The sequence below is a fragment of the Natrix helvetica genome (assembly GCF_964273705.1).
Source record: "Natrix helvetica genome assembly, chromosome: 4".
NCBI lineage: Eukaryota > Metazoa > Chordata > Lepidosauria > Squamata > Natricidae > Natrix > Natrix helvetica.
The window spans coordinates 52181574-52198549 of record NC_138550.1 but is presented as its reverse complement, the minus strand read 5'-3'; the positions used below and the strand labels follow the sequence as shown (position 1 = coordinate 52198549).

At 38.4% G+C, this 16976-nt stretch overlaps 1 protein-coding gene across 7 annotated transcripts in view; it reads left to right on the top strand.

Moving 5' to 3' along the window:
• Window positions 1-16976, top strand: part of TIAM1 (TIAM Rac1 associated GEF 1) — a 216056-nt gene that overhangs the window by 139943 nt on the left and 59137 nt on the right. For all 7 annotated transcript variants that reach the window (XM_081953352.1, XM_081953357.1, XM_081953353.1 and 4 more), the window contains 2 exons: window positions 10127-10571; window positions 14900-15072. In XM_081953352.1, the coding sequence (XP_081809478.1) occupies window positions 10127-10571; window positions 14900-15072 (618 nt within the window). The remainder of the gene's footprint in view (window positions 1-10126; window positions 10572-14899; window positions 15073-16976) is intronic.

The following is a 16976-nucleotide window of genomic DNA, read 5'->3' as shown; positions in this document are numbered from 1 at the left end:
ATATTTGTTTGGCTAGCTTAGCAACACATTAAGGCATATTTTTGAATATACCATATGCCAATAGTGAGCATAATTCTTGGGTGCTGATACTTATGTTATGAGCAGCAGTACTGTCACTATCCAAGATGGAGATGTTAGAACAAAAAATCCCAAGACTTGTAGATATACTGAAAATAGTTAGCAGGGGAGAAAAAACTCTGGGAGAACTTGCAAAAGAAGCTATTACCATATATAGCTATCTAATTGCCATAGAATATTCTGCTAAAGGAAGAAAGGATGGTAAATTTTGCATGGTAAAACTGAGGATAATTATTTATTTAGAACATTTATATAACCACTTATCTTATACCCCTAATAAAGAATTAAAACAATATAAAACCATAGTAAAACCACAAAAACACCAGAAGTTCAGTGTATTATGAGCTGACTGCAGTCTGAACATGAGCACCCCTTTATAACAGAGTTTGGGTGTACAGAATTCATCCAAATGCTTTTCTATGACTCACTTTTACATGAAAACAATACTGATATGACTTATTTCTTGATGTATATATGATTCATGCATTTCCTTTGACATCAACCAGTCTGCGTTGCTTCTTGCTAATATGGTACACATACGAAAGATTAGAACTGTGCTATTCAAATATTTGGTATCTGTCCAAAGGATGCCAGTATATGGTTTTTCTGTGCCATGCCACACACACAAATTCCAGAATCTTATTTCTTATATGCAAGTCAATCCCATGCAGAAGAAGACATATCACACAATTTTTCTGCCTTAAAAACACTGAATAACAAATCAAACAAATATACAGTGAAATCTCTGTGGAATGTCATAATATAGCCTGTAAAGAACTCTAAATGTAAGCCTACTTAGAAAACCACTCCCATTTGTTGGATGGAGTGATTTATTGGTCATAACAGCTGAGGCTGGGGAACAATAACTCACCTGCTTGATAACTTGAACTATACATATATTTTAAAGGATAATGCTTTATGTGACCTTCTAATGAACCCCTTTCAATTCCATGTAATTAATCATAACGTATTGGAATGCCAGTTGAAATATGTAATTGTTTTCTTAGTTTTAATATAGTGTTTAAACATTGTTATGGAGTATAGCTGAAATCAAAGTTACTTGGTGCCTGAAGCTGCAATACACTTTTTTGAGAGCCATTATTTAAAAATGAGGCAACTCATGAAAATGAATAAAAAGAGAAGCAGTGATTGACAACTTGCTTGAAGCATGTGAGTTGGAATAAGATGCAGCTGAAACAGTATTTGATGTAGTGTTGTCTACATCTGTTATTCAAACTGTGAAGGTATGAGTAAATTATGGTTTCACAGCTGAGGAGCAGGTCATAGATTCACATTTTTTAAGCATCTGCGTCCATTAATCGATGCCACATTTTTAAATGGGTCAAGTACATTTTCTCTAACTTATCCAAATCTCTAGACTAGTATTTCCAACCTTTAATGTAGATTGCTACATTACCACTGAAAATTTGTTAAGGTTTATTGCATAAACCAGGGACCAGCCACATAATGGCATGGATATCCTGGCAAAAGTAGTTTTCATTAGATGCAAAAATTAAATATTTTAATTAAAAATTTATTATTGATACCGAGCAATCTTGTGAGATTTTGGCTATTTTAAAAAATATATATAATCTGAATTTATTTTGATAGCTGTACTGGAGACAGTCTGCCGTAACTGTGTACTATGATCTATATATCACAAATGTGGAAACACTGTGCTAGACCACTTTTCTCATAAAAGAGATTAAGATCTCCAAATACTACATCTGGACATTCTAATGTGAGTTACAGTTCATAAACGATATTTACTTGATTGGTATTTTTATAGCATTCCAGACTTGCTGGAAGACAGAGAAGGCAAGGAAGCTGCCATCTTTCTGATAATGAACCAGTGGAAGCTGATGGTTTCCAACTGTCACCTACAATGTGTGTCTCCTCTCTTCCCATTGATCAATCTGACTAGCTCATCAGAAAAACAAAAAGGATCAGATGACTAGTAGAAAAAGTAGGTAGTTCTTCAATGCCACACTTGTTGCAGTTTTAGGCCACACTGCCCAACTATCTCTTAAACTGAATGTTCTGATTGCTTGTCATATGTTCAATCAATCAATCAGGATTGCTTTCTCTATTATATACAAATGATAGTAATCTGAGAGTTTTCAGCATCACCCTTCCCCCTGCTAATTACCCATATTTTTCGGAGTATAGAAATACAAAATATAAATTATGTTTCATTTACTATAAAATACGAAATAAATAATAAATGCTTTGAATGTGTTAAAATCTATTTGTGCTGTATGTGTCCATGTGTGTCTGTACACAGACATATATTTCTAACCAATGCCTGAAATAAAGTGATGATACTGTCAATAACCATTGAAAATGTTTATACCTAAATCTTCTAGGCAGAGAAATTAAGTTGTATACAAGGTTAAAATTTGCCTTGTAAATTTTAAAATATTCTGTAATTAACATTAGATATGATAATGGAAAAAGAAGGTAGTATTTTTTCTTCCTTCAGTACATAGAAATGTCTTAAGAGTTAATTCTGGATTATTGGAACTGAAACATGTGGCTCAGTGGTCCTCTATTACTTCTCACTTCATTATTTTAAGATATGGTAATAGATAAGGCAATTCAGTAGTGCTTTAATAGTGCTGATGTCAGACTTTTTGAATGGAAGCAAAAGTAGCAGTCATGGGGTGAAATACAGTATTTTTCGCAGTATAAGACGCACCTTTTTTCCTCAAAAAAGAGGCTGAAAATCTGGGTGCATCTTATATACCGAATACAGCATTTTTTGCCTCCTGAAGCCCCACCCCCTTCATCAAAATGGCCATGCATAGCCTTATGTAGGCTTTCAGAGAGTTCCTGGGGGCTGGGGAGGGAGGAAATGAGCAAAAAATGGGCTGTTTTTTGCCCCCCCCAGCCCCCAGCAGCTCTCTATAAGCCTCCAAACGGCTAGGCATGTAATTTTTTTGACAAAAAATGAGCCCGTTTCACGATTTTTGCTTGTTTTTGGCTCCCCCCAAGCGTACTTTGCAAGCCTCCCCCCCCAAGGCTATTCATGCCCTTTTTTTGAAAAAAAAATGGGCCAATTTTTGCAAAAAACAGGCTGTTTTGGGGAGGTTTGCAGAGTGCAAAAACTTTTTTTTCCCTTTTGGAAAGCTCTTTAACTGATTGATGAGAATTACATTGATCAAGTGCTGTGCCAGCAGAAACAAAGTCTTAGGTGCTGCAGATTGTCAGCTATTTCCTTCTCCAGCACATGGATAAATACATCTGGAAACATCTACTTACCTACCTACTCTCTGTCTCTCTCTACCTACCTACCTACCTACTGTATTTCTTTCTCTCTCTCTCTCTCTCTCCCTCTCTCTCTCTCTCTCTCTCTCCCTACTGTATTTCTATCTATCTCTCTTTATCCCTCTATCTACCTACCTACACACATACTGTCTCTTCTTACCTATCTCCTGTATATCTCTCTCTCTCTCTCTCTCTCTCTCTCTCTCTCTCTCTCTCTCTCTCTCACTATCCTTCTACCTACCTACCTACTCTCTCTCTCTCTCCCATCTATCTACTGTATTTCTCTCTCTCTTTCTCTCTCTATCCCTCTGCTACCAACCTACCTACTCTCTCTGTCTCTCCCTACCTATCTACTGTATTTCTCTTCTCTCTCTCTCTCTCTCTCTCTCTCTCTCTCTCTCTTTCTCCCTCTCCCTCCCTCCTCCCTCTCTCCCTTTATCTACCTACCTACCTAACTACTCTCTCTCTCTTCCTACCTACCTACTGTATTTCTCTCTCTTTCTCTCCCTCTCTATCCTTCTATCTACCTACCTACTTTTTTTAAAAAATTGCCTCTTCAAAACCTTGACGCGTCTTATACTCCGGTGCGTCTTTTACTCCAAAAATACGGTATTTCTTTGGAGATGTTTCTCACTCAACTTTTTTCATTTTTAACATTATTTAAAAATAGAACTTAAAACCTTAAAGCAGAACAAAATCATAAGTAGGACTTCTGCTTACTAGTTCAGTATAAAAACTTCTTTCTAATATGGTATGATCCAATACTAAATTATGTTTTGAATTCTGGAGGGAGAAACTAAGAACTCATGCTAACATGATTTTCAGAATTGTAAGCTAACACAATTCATTTTGAATTGCCATTTCTATTATAAAATTAAAATTAAAAGGTCTCTAGTTTATATTTTAAATATTTATAGCCTAACTATAGAGCCGAGGGAGTTCACTGTTCCTCAGATATCCGGGTGTGAGTCCCTTGGTGTGAAATGGGGCCCAGGGAGGCAGTTGGGTTTGCTGATTGTATACTTGGCTCCTCGCTATACATCAGCGGCCCTGCCCGAGCTCCTCGAGCTGATCTCGGAGACGGCGGTTGAGATCCCCAGGCTTGTGGTTATGGGGGATTTCAACCTGCCGTCGACGGGAGCAGCGTCTGAGGTGGCTCGGGAGTTCATGGCTTCCATGACAGCCATGGGCCTGACCCAGTTAATTCAGGGCCCCACACACGAAGGTGGCCACACATTGGACCTTGTTTTTGTATCTGAGCAGTGGACGAGTGATCTGGGTATAGGGGACTTTGTTGTTACACCCCTGTCATGGTCAGATCACTCATGTCTCCGGCTGGACTTCCCTGGCGCTACCCCCCACCGTGAGGAGGCGGGACCAGATGGTCCAAGCTGGTACCGCCCCAAGCACCTGATGGAGCCGGATAGGTTCCAGACGGAGCTTGGGCCATTACCTGTAGCCCTGACCCGCGCTCGGTCAGAGGACCTAGCGGCCGCCTGGAATAGGGCGGCGGCTGGGGCCTTGGACCGGGTTGCGCCTTTGCGACCTCTCCTGCGGCAGCGACCCACCCGGGCTCCTTGGTATACCGAGGAGCTGTGGGTGATGAAGCGCCATAGGAGACGTCTAGAGAGCAGGTGGAGGTCCTCACGCTTCGAATCTGATCGAACACAGGTAAGAGCCTACTTACGGACCTACCTTGTGGCATTAAGGGCGGCCAAACATAGATATTGCGCTGCTCTTATTGCGTCCGCGGATAACCGCCCTGCCGCCCTGTTTAGGGTGACCCGCTCCCTCTTGTCACAGAGGACGCAGGGGGCACCCTTGCAGGGCAGAGCAGAGGAGTTTGGGGAATATCTGCAGGATAAAGTCGCTCAGATCCGGAGCGGATGGGCCCCCCTCAGTGGACCGGACGGGCCGCCAACAGCGAGTCTTGTGAGACCATCCTGGGAGGAGTTTGATTCTGTTGCCCCCGAGGATTTGGATAGGTTGCGTGGACGGCTGCGACCCACCACTTGTTTAATGGACCCGTGTCCCTCCTGGTTGGTACTGGCATCTTGGGAGGTGACCCGAGGCTGGCTTCTGGGCCTGGTGAATGCCTCATTGGGTGAGGGATCCTTACCAACCGCCTTGAAGGAGGTGGTGGTGAGGCCCTTACTTAAGAGGCCTTCACTCGACCCAATGGAGCTAGCTAACTATCGTCCAGTCTCCAACCTTCCGTTTCTAGCGAAGGTTGTTGAGAATGTGGTGGCGCAGCAGTTTCCACGACACCTTGACGAATCCGAGTATCTAGACTTACGCCAGTCCGGCTTCCGACCCGGGCACAGCACAGAGACAGCCTTGGTCGCGTTGGTTGATGATCTCTGGAGGGCCAGAGATAGAGGTTGTTCCTCTATCCTGGTCCTATTAGACCTCTCGGCGGCTTTTGATACCATCGACCATGGTATCCTATTGCGCCGGTTGGAGGGGATAGGAGTCGGAGGTACCGTTTTGCGGTGGTTCGGCTCCTACCTCTCCGACCGGAGGCAATGTGTGTTGACAGGGGGGCAGAGGTCGACCCCGAGGCCACTCACTTGTGGAGTGCCACAGGGGTCGGTCCTCTCGCCTCTCCTGTTCAACACATATGTGAAGCCGCTGGGTGAGATCATCCGTGGTTTTGGGGTTGAGTATCACCTCTACGCTGATGATACTCAGCTGTATATTTCAACCCCAAACCACCCCAACGAGGCTGTCGAAGTGATGTCCCGGTGCTTGGAAGCCGTCGGGGTCTGGATGGGGGACAACAGACTTAAACTCAACCCCTCCAAGACCGAGTGGCTGTGGCTACCGGCACCTCGGTTCAGCCAGCTGATTCCATCGCTGGCCATAGGGGGCGAACAATTGCCCCCTGTGGAACGGGCGCACAATTTGGGCGTCCTCCTTGATGCCCGGCTGTCAATGGATGACCATGTGGCAGCTGTGGCGAGGGGGGCGTTCCACCAGGTTCGCCTGGTGCGCCAATTGCGCCCCCTACTGGACCGGGATGCCCTACGCACGGTCACTCATGCGCTGGTGACGTCCCGCCTGGATTACTGCAACGCTCTCTACATGGGGCTGCCCTTGGGACGCGCCCGGAGACTGCAGTTAGTTCAGAACGCAGCCGCGCGGGCTGTGATGGGGAGTACGAGGTACTCCCACATAACACCTCTCCTGCGCGAGCTGCACTGGCTACCTGTGGTTTTTCGGGTGCGTTTCAAGGTGCTGATTACCATCTTTAAAGCGCTCCATGGCAGGGGACCTAGTTACTTGCGGGATCGCATCCTCCCACATACATCCCTGCGGCCAATTCGCTCACACAGGGAGGGACTTCTCCTGGTGCTGTCCACTAGGCAATGCCAACGGGCGACACCAAGGAGTAGGGCCTTCTCTGTGATGGGCCCAACCCTCTGGAATGACCTCCCCCCCGACATTAGAACCACTTCTGACCTCCGCTCCTTCCGGCAAAAATTGAAGACTCACCTGTTCCGATTAGCAGGCCTGGCATAATTACAACTGTCCCTCCTGGCAAATGTATTATTATCTGGTTATCTTAGGGGTTTTTTAATTTGTTGTGTCTGTTTTAGGGATTTAAAACTTATATTTATATTAGCTTTGTACAGTTCTTTTAATTGCATTTTAACCTCCTCCAAACTGTACATATTTAACTTTTTATTGTATTTTGTGATATTCTCTATGGACTGTACACCGCCCCGAGTCCCTTCTGGGAGAGGGGGCGGTCTAGAAGCACCAAATATATATATATATATATATATATATATATATATATATATATATATATATATATATATATATATATATATATATATATATATATATATATATATATATATATATATATATATATATATATATATATATATATATATATATATATATATATATATATATATAAATAAATAAATAAATAAATAAATAAATAAATAAACTCTAGTTGTCTATTCTCTCGTTAATATTCTGGATTATTAGAAAAATGAAAAAACCCCATCAACACCTGAAAAACTGTTTGTCAAAATAAGAAGAGAAATGTTATTTAAGAATTCATACTTTGTTAAACCAGAAATGTTTAAATCATTCCAGTAAAGGTCGTTTAGTGATAGAATCATAAATTAATTACTTATAAAGTTGACCCATTTTTCTTTATAACTAACCGCAAGAAATATATAATCCTCAGAGAGCTTCTCATTTTTAATCAAGTTTGACAGTTTGGCCTGAGCTCCCGGGTTTGTGTTGCTATAAAGCTGACATAAACCCAACATTGAAATAAAGCTGATAGTGGCTAATCACCAGTCACTTGTCTAGTCCCAGAACTGGAATCCTCTGATCCCGATACCACAAAATAGTTAAAATAAATTCACCACCTCCTATTTACATCTTTTAAAAACTTTTGTTATCATTTCAACCTGTATCTGACGGGGAACAATAATTTAAAATAATTTGTTTCCAGGAACTGAGAACTTGTTTTTATACTACTGTAATTGAACAAAATAAAGCTCCATTTCTCCAAGTTTCTGTTTCTCTTTATATGCATGGAAAAGTATGACAATGCAGCTGTTTGCATTTTCAGATTTAGTCCCTAACAGTCTATTTGAAGGTCATTCAGACTGTTTGGGAATAGCTGATTGCTCTAATTTCACTGAATGTTGCACAGTCCCTCAGTTATCCACTGCTACTTATGGAAATCTGCCCTGAAAGTTCATGTTGCTGTTTCTGTGCCTCTTTGTGAGAATCATTTGTATGATGTCCCAAGGGTCTGAGTTATTTTGTTTATATCAGATTTCCAAAATGTTTTCAGGCTATGCAAAGGGAGTATTTATTCTTGAATGTATTCCTAATCAGCCAGACACGATGCACAATTTTACAGGGATTCAGAAATGACTTGGTTGCAATTTATGTGTTTATTCCTCGCCACTTCAAATGGAATTCTGCCTAAGGATCAGTTCAAGCACTTGGTTTATTCACAGCATTCAGTCGTATTGGGAAGAAATTAACTTTGATCCTCTAGCTGGGGAATTTGTCTCTTTATTTTTGAACTCAAGGGCTCCGTTATTATGGTTATATTGTAAGAATATATAATTCACTAACAAAATTAGCCATATGAAAATGTATACTGCAGCTTTTTTACGTGCATTAACTTTGGAGAAAAATAATCACATGACAAACTGAAGAGATATAATATATGAACTTTAATATATAAGAATGCATCTAAAAAATTGTATCGGGCATTGGACATCCTTACTATATTAAGGTTGATTTTATTCCCACCTCAAAAAAGGTCTTACATTCTTGTGCTCTTATGAGTATGATTTCAAATTTAAAGAAGATTGGCAATATGTTACAGTTGTTGAATATTTATAAAATCGAAAATTTATTTCACAATAACATATTTTATCAGTTTTATATTCTAGTAATTTGTATTCAAGAGATAAAAACAAGTCCAGTTCCTTAAGAAATGTTTAAAATGTTTAAAACTACACTTCTGGTTTAAATTTACATCTGTCAATTGCTTTCTAAAGGTGGAAATGAGCAGAGATGGAGATTTAAAGCAGAAAAAGAAGAATAAAGCAGAAAACTCTGCTGAATAATTCTAAGTTCATTCATATATACACTCATATGCATATGTGTAAATCACCATCATTATTATCATCCCAAATAAGCCCATTGCAGGATGAAAACCTATTAATTGAAAGTTGTAGACCATAATTTACCTCTCTAGCCCAATAAAGTTTGGTAGATAGCCTTTTTTTACTTCTCAGGCTAAAGTTGGGAGAGACTAACTGGCTGAAAGTCACTCAGCTGGCTTTTACACATAAGGGATAGCTACAACCTTTATTCCAGACCTTAACCACTACATATTGATATCTATGAGTATTGGTTTGGTTAATACATGCACATTAAGGCAAACTATAACAGTTTTTGAATTTGCTGCCTGGTACAGGAGGTTGAAAATAGATTACTGTACCAGAGTGCCTGTTGTTTAAGCAATATAACCATAAAAGCTGTATCAGATATCCAAAAACCTGAAGGCAATCTTTGTCAATAGCAGTGAACCATCAAGTCCCTCTGGCAGAAAGATTCAGTCCAGTTGAGCCAATTCCAGACTAAAAAAAATCTGTCTCATTATTTGTTTTATTATCCTTTATATTTATATCTTCAGGGGAAAATAAGATCTCTAGACAAGTTACCAGTACAGTACTTTGTCATATATATTCTAAAAGACATGATTTTCCTGTTATGTTATCATTTGCGTTACCCAGAATGTGTAGATTCTTTTGATGCTGTGACCTTAAATATATAGATCAACTGATCAGCCTTCATCACAATTAACTATAAAGAACATTCTGCATTTAGAATTTAGCCGTATGGCTAAGGACCTTAAATCTTTACCGTATGTTAGCAATTCTTCCTTACATTCTTTCATTTCATATTCATATCAATTTTGAATCTTGTATTTGATTGTATTGCATTTATTTTAATAATTTTCTTTTCTACTGCACTTTTACCTGATGACATAGGAAGAAGCCCCAATATATTTAAATAAATATGAAATATGATTTGAGTACTTAAATTTGATGAATTTATCTGTCTTTTAAAATGTTTTAATTTACTATATAATTATTACTATTATTAAGATAATGCCCCTATTTTGATTGTGAGAATGAATTTAACTGCAAAAATAAAGTTTTTTTAGTAACTAGACTGAGTTGGAGCACTTTTTCATGTCGCTTTTATTTTTATTTTTAAATAGGATGTTAATACAGGAGATGGAAGTGAATTTGCTGACAGTGGAATTGAGGGTGCAACAACAGACACAGACCTCCTTTCTAGACGTTCAAATGCCACAAACTCCAGCTACTCGCCAACAACCAGCCGAGCCTTTGCTGGTAGTGACAGTGGCAGTTCTTCAACTGGAGACGGGGCCCGTCAGTGCGTCTATGAAAACTTTCGGCGAGAGTTGGAGTTGAGCAGCACCATTGACAATTTGGATGAGGCTGGCTCTACCCTGAGTGATGAACAGAGCAGTGGGACTTTGAGTTCTCCAGGACAGTCAGATATTCTTCTTACAGCTGGGCAGGGAACAGTAAGGAAGGCTGGAGCTCTTGCAGTGAAAAACTTCCTTGTCCATAAAAAGAACAAGAAGGTGGAGTTAGCCACACGGAGGAAATGGAAACAATATTGGGTTTCCCTGAAAGGTACAGTGAATATGTTTTGTTTATCTGCACATTACAAAAATATAGAAGCAACTAAAAGTATATTGAATTAATGAAGGCTTGCTTTGAAATTTAAGAATGTGTGTGTGTTTGTGAGAAAAATTGTGTATGTCATGCTATTTGTAAACAGGTATGAAAACCATGTGTACCTTTTGCAGGCTCATTTTGGGAAGTGATCAATATTCCTCTCTGAACATTTGTGTTGAAAGATTATATGCTCTTAGCATGTCTGTTTTGAAGCTCTTCCCACCTTGCTTGATGAGATGACAATTCCATTAGGATTGTAACTGAAGTGTAGAGGGCTTGGAGGGAGGCTTGGTCAAAGGCAGTATGACTAATTTGCCAAGCACCATCAAGGATAATAAATGCAAAAAAGTGTAATTTGTTGTACGATTGGTTTTTTCTTCCTTTCTTAACATGTTTGGAGATAGCATACTATGTTAGTATAGGTAGTCCTCAACGTATGACCAGAATTAAGGCCATAATTACAGCTGTAAGTCATTGCATTTGTAAGTTAAGGCATCACATGCCCAAGCCCAATTTTTCAACATTTTTTGTGGCAGTTGTTAAGCAAATCCATTTTCTTCAATGGGCATCTTTTGTTGGAAAACTGAAAGTAAATGCCACCAGCAAAAAATGTTGCAAATTGCAATAGAGTGATCATGGGCTACTGGAAATGGCCATAAAAGTGAGACAGATGCTAAGTGACCCAAATGTTTCAAAATCATCAACACTTTAAATTCATTTCCTTTATCTGTTAAAGCAAGTGTTAGAAGCTGATATTTGATAGTGGTTATTGTCATAAAAAGTTTTAAAATATCATTATGGATTAAAATATAATTTTTGTATTGGAAAAAAAACTCCTTTACTTTAGCAGAAACAGTGTCATATAGCAACAAATGATAAATAGTGTGAATTAACATTAGATCCCAATCCAAAGTACATTTATTTGGAAATAATCTACTCATAACCTGTTGTGATTGTTTCTGAATTCATATGCTAGACTTGAATTTTTTTTCTGATTTTCCTTGTGATTACAGTTGTTTTTTCCTCAGATTGCTGAATAAAACTAACTCTTACTCTTTTCTCATATCTTAAGCAAGTGTAGTATAAATGTGATAGTTTTGTTCACATAGACAGTATGTCTGTAATTACAGCCTTGTTCCACTGCTTTTCCTTTCCAAGAGCACCTTTTCAACTGTAGCTTAAGATGAAACAGATAATAGAAATCACAAGAGCCTGAAAGAATACAATCCACAGTTTTAAATCATGTGATTCTTATTATTTCCCTCAGAACACTGAATAAACTCTAGGAGAAGCTCATATCAGAATAAGTCATCTTAGCCTAAATGAGAGAATTCCCATATCGTATTTGTAATGCTGCCTATACAAGAATTAGGTGGTGGTAGGGAGAGTATCAGAATGGAATATGGCTCAAGGCAGATAAAGGAATAAGGGACATGGCAGCTAATTTCTCTATGAAATTATTCTTTTAAAAAATCAACATTGAAATACTAGTTAATAGCTAGATCCAAGGAATAGATAGTGGATCCAGTATTTTATAGCAAGTACTGCCTAAAACTTATAGAGGCTGAATGTATGTACAGATAATCCTTGACTTACAATCGCAATTGGGCCCAAAATTTCTGTTGCTAAGCAAGACAGTTGTTGAGTGAGTTTTGTCCCATTCTTGCCATAGTTGTTAAGTTAGTAACATGGTGGTTAAGTGAATTTGGTTTCTCTATTGACGTAACTTCTTAGAAGGTTTCAAAAAGTGATCACATGTCCCTGGGATCCTGCAACAGTCATAATTGTGCAAAACAGTCATAAGTCACTTTTTTCAGTGCCATTGTAACTTTGAACTGTTGTATGTTGAGGACTATCTGAGTCCAGAAAAACTGATCAACTGTGGCTAGTTAAGGATTGGAGAGAGCAGTAATTCCTTTAACCCAAGCAGTGTGCAGGACGAATGTGATAATGTGACACAAATAAACACAGCCATCTAGAGAGAAAGAGGGGAAAAGATTATTAGAAAAGAGTTATTACTTTGAAGTGTGACTCACTTGGATTACTGAGGTTTAGTGAAGTTAGTATTTAAGCTTTGAAATTAACAACTGTTGTGTCTTGCTGACAATTGATTTCTGAAGTCTTGGGTTAACTTGGTAACTATAACTTGAAAGTAGAAAATATATATTAAATTGAAAAATTCAACTGAAAATAATATAAACTTCAACTGTATCCTTCCACGCTATAAGAGTCTAGCCTAACTGAAAAATTGAAGGTGTTTTTCTAACTTGAAACTGATCATTAGCTAAAATACTATGCTAATTTTTGTTCCCTTCCAGTGAGGCTAGATCAGGCCACAACTTTTTTTTCCAGAAAATTCTCATTGTTTACTTTAAGTCATCTTGGAACATGTCATGTTTCAGGGGTGTGTATCTTCTTTGCACGTCTAATTACCCCCAAATGATTTTGTTTTAGGAACCAGTGATTATATCTGCTGGTTCTCTCATTATTTGGTTTCATTTATAGAAAAGCAGGGATGGGTAAAAACAAAAAAAGTTGTTTAACTTATGAAAATACATTCCATTTCCCCTTGCTAACTCTGACCAAATGGGCTCTAGTTCCAAAAAATTAATGACAATCAAGAGGTGTATTAAAGAGATATAGGAGTCATTCAGTATTATGCACACATGTTTTTCATCTATTTTCATCTATCCGATCTGCCAGTGTAATGGAGATTTTAAAATTAGGATAACAAATCTGACTCGCATTCCTTTCCCCATATGAAGTGGCTTTACCTTAGTAGTGGCATCCCCTTTTATGCATTCCTTTGCAATTAGATACTCCTTTGAGGACAAACTATGTCAGCTTAATTTATTTCCAAGGACAAAAAGAACTCATGAGAAATCTTCATGCAAGACTTTTGTTCTTTATATTTCTCATCTTCTTTTCGAGGATTTCATCAACCCCATCCAACATGACTTTCTCAGTATTCCACTTCCTTTCCACCCATTTCCTTATTCTTCTTTCATAACTTGCTTTGCAGTTAAGTCCTCATTCATTCACTCTATATGACTGTGCCAATGTGCTTATTTCATACTGATTACTCACTTTTATACAATCCACAATCCTTTCATATAATAAAGTGGACAGAGGTACACTGTTAGCAGAGCCATCTTTACTTCTCACAGACAGTCATTTCTCAACACATTGCTCTCTTTCTATTAAATCTTATTTTTTTTTAAAAAAATGTATCTTAATAAACTTGCTACAGTATTTTATGTTTTATGTCTTGAAAATTTTCACTCCATTTTCCCTGGCAGGCAAAAACTATATTAATTTTCAGACCAATACTCTTGGTTGCATGTGACATTCTCTGCAAATTATTTGGATCCTGAGCCAACAACATAGCATCATCTGCATACAAAAATGCAATGCAGTCATAGCATTCTTTTATTCATAAATTTGTTAAATAATCAAGGAAGTTCTGCACATGACAACTGATTAAACTCAAATGCACAAAAGTTTCTTTAAGCAAATGTGTTAATAGGTTGCATGTTTCTCAGGTTGTTGAGATGTACAGAATATATTGCTTGCAAGATTGTCTCTAGATTAGAGATTTAAGCTTGCATAAAATAGTATTAGGATGCTTGGTGTAAAATTGGGCTTTGGTTGAATGTTTTCCTACACCCAAAATATGCCACAATTGACCATTACTATTGTCCTTATTATTCTGAGGGAATGCTACATATTGGCCAGATATTGAAACTGATAATATAGTTTCTATATTGTACTTCATGCATCCCTGTATTACTAAGTGTTGTATGAATATTATTATTATTATGTACTCTGAAAAATCTGTAATACAGATCGTTATGTTGCCAAACTGGCATTAACTCTGAACAGAAGGTGGGGAATCAAGATATGAGTGATTTTTAAGTTGGTTAAAAATTCAAGTTTTTAGGAGAAACACTCTCAGTCCACAGAAGGCGCAGCATGCTTGGTGAACATGGAATACTAATTTTTGAATGAATAGGAATGGCAAATATTGTATACATTTGTATAATGTATGAAATAGAACATATTGAAGGTCATGGCTAAGTGAATGAAATAGTAGATTTACATGCATCCACAGCAGAACATACTTGCTTGCTTATTTATTTATTAGCACTTGTACTGGTTATTATTTCTATTGTTTCATCATTCTGAATTCTGGCATTGCATAATTCTGAAAGGTTATATTCTGCTAACCGTATTATTATTTTGTCAGATACATAGATTGCTAATAAGTTGCTGTTTTTCTCAAGGTTGTACTTTATTCTTCTATGAAAGTGATGGAAGATCTGGGATAGACCACAACAGCATCCCAAAACATGCAGTCTGGGTGGAAAACAGCATAGTGCAAGCAGTACCTGAACATCCAAAGAAAGATTTTGTTTTTTGCCTCAGCAATTCTCTTGGAGATGCATTTCTCTTTCAGGTTAGTTCCACCCATCCATGTTCTTGTTGCTGCTGATGCTGTTGATTTCCTTCTTGATCATATCCTTTAGAGAAAGCCCTGAATGATAGTTCAACATTTGACAAGAGCACCTAATTATTGACCTACTTAATTATTTATAACTGTATAAATTATAATCACTAATGATATTTAGGGGTTTTTCTTTATTCACCCCCCAGAGTTTTATTCCATAAATAAGTGGTGTAGATAGATAGCATAGATAAAAATGTGGGCTCTTTTTATAAACTGGGCAAGGCTACATTACATCATATCATTCCTTGGCTATGCCGTGATATATTTGGGGCTCATGTCCTCCCAAATAATAATAATAGTAATGTTGGATCACAAAGAGAAATGCAGAAAACATGTATTTAATACCTACATTTAATATATGGGGAAACATAACATTAGAACCCATAAAATATTTTACTGCAGTTCTTTAAACACTACTGGAGGTACTGGTTATAACCCTGCCCTGAACTTTGCTTTCAGGTATACATGTATCTTTTCCACCAAAGAAAACATTGCCTAAAGACTTCATAAAATATTTTTCCCTGTAAAGATTTATTTGCTTTAGGTGGAGAGATACCCTTCTATTAAAAAATAGGCATAAGATTGTTTTGCCGTCCAGTGAGCAATTTCAATTTGTGCGTCTGCCAAGAATCTCTGGATATTGCTGAAGATTGTGAAATATTGAGTTGAGGTACTAATTCATGTGGGTTTCATTTGATTTTTACATAACCTGCATGAACTGAGAAGCACCCTAGAGGTGCTTCTCTTCATTTTCCACTCACACAGAGAGGGACTACTCCGGGTGCCGTCCTCCAGAGAGTGCCAGAGGGCAGCGCCCAGAAGTAGGGCCTTCTCTGTAGTGGGCCCCACCCTTTGGAATGACCTCCCCCCAGACATCAGAACTACAACCGACCTTCGCTCCTTCCGTATGAAGCTGAAAACCTACCTGTTTCGACTAGCTGACCTGGCATAACTCTACAACCTCCCCAGCCCAGGGCATTTTTAATTGTAATTTTAGTTTTTAAGGGTTAATTTCACTGGGGTTTTAACTTTTTAAGTATTGTAACTTATTTATTTATTCTTACCTCCTCTATACGCTATATAATACCTTTGTACGTCGCCCCGAGTCCCTGTGGGGAGAGGGGGCGACTAATAAGTTCAAGTAATAAATAAATAAATAAATAAATTTTCTGCACATCTATCATTGTGCTTCTGGATGTCTTGGCAGTTTTGAACTCTGCTGGCCAAGATGTCCTTCTGAACTGGCTCCACAGGTTGTGGATTGTGTGAACCATTTTATAACAGTTCTCATTCTATCTCCGGAATCAGTTCCAGGCATGAGGGTGAGGGAGAGATTGGCTCCCTAGGACCCTCCTTTGTGGGATGCTTCAGGTTCTGTTTTCTTTCTCTTCTATTTCATTAGCTACATTAAATCACTGACCTCCCTCCGGATATTAGGACTACCTCTGACCTCCGCTCCTTCCGTGTAAAGCTCAAGACCCACCTATTCCAAGTAGCTGGCCTGGCTCAACCATGATCTAACTATATCGCTCCTGACGGGTTTTTTATTTGTGTAATTTAATTGAATTTATTTATTTATTTAGGGGTTTTTAAATATTGTGATTTTAATTGTTTTTATCCATCAGCCCACCTCCTCCTTGTACACGTCTTAGTACACGTCTTTGTTATATGTATGTCTTGTCCAGATATGTATTTTATATGTTTTATTGTACGCCGCCCCGAGTCCTTCGGGAGAGGGTGCGGCTAAGAAATAAATATTCATTCATTCATTCATTCACTGTATGAGGTCCTCTGCTGATTTGGGGTTAGGTATCGTCAGTATGCTGATGGTACCAAATTATATCTTTTGACTA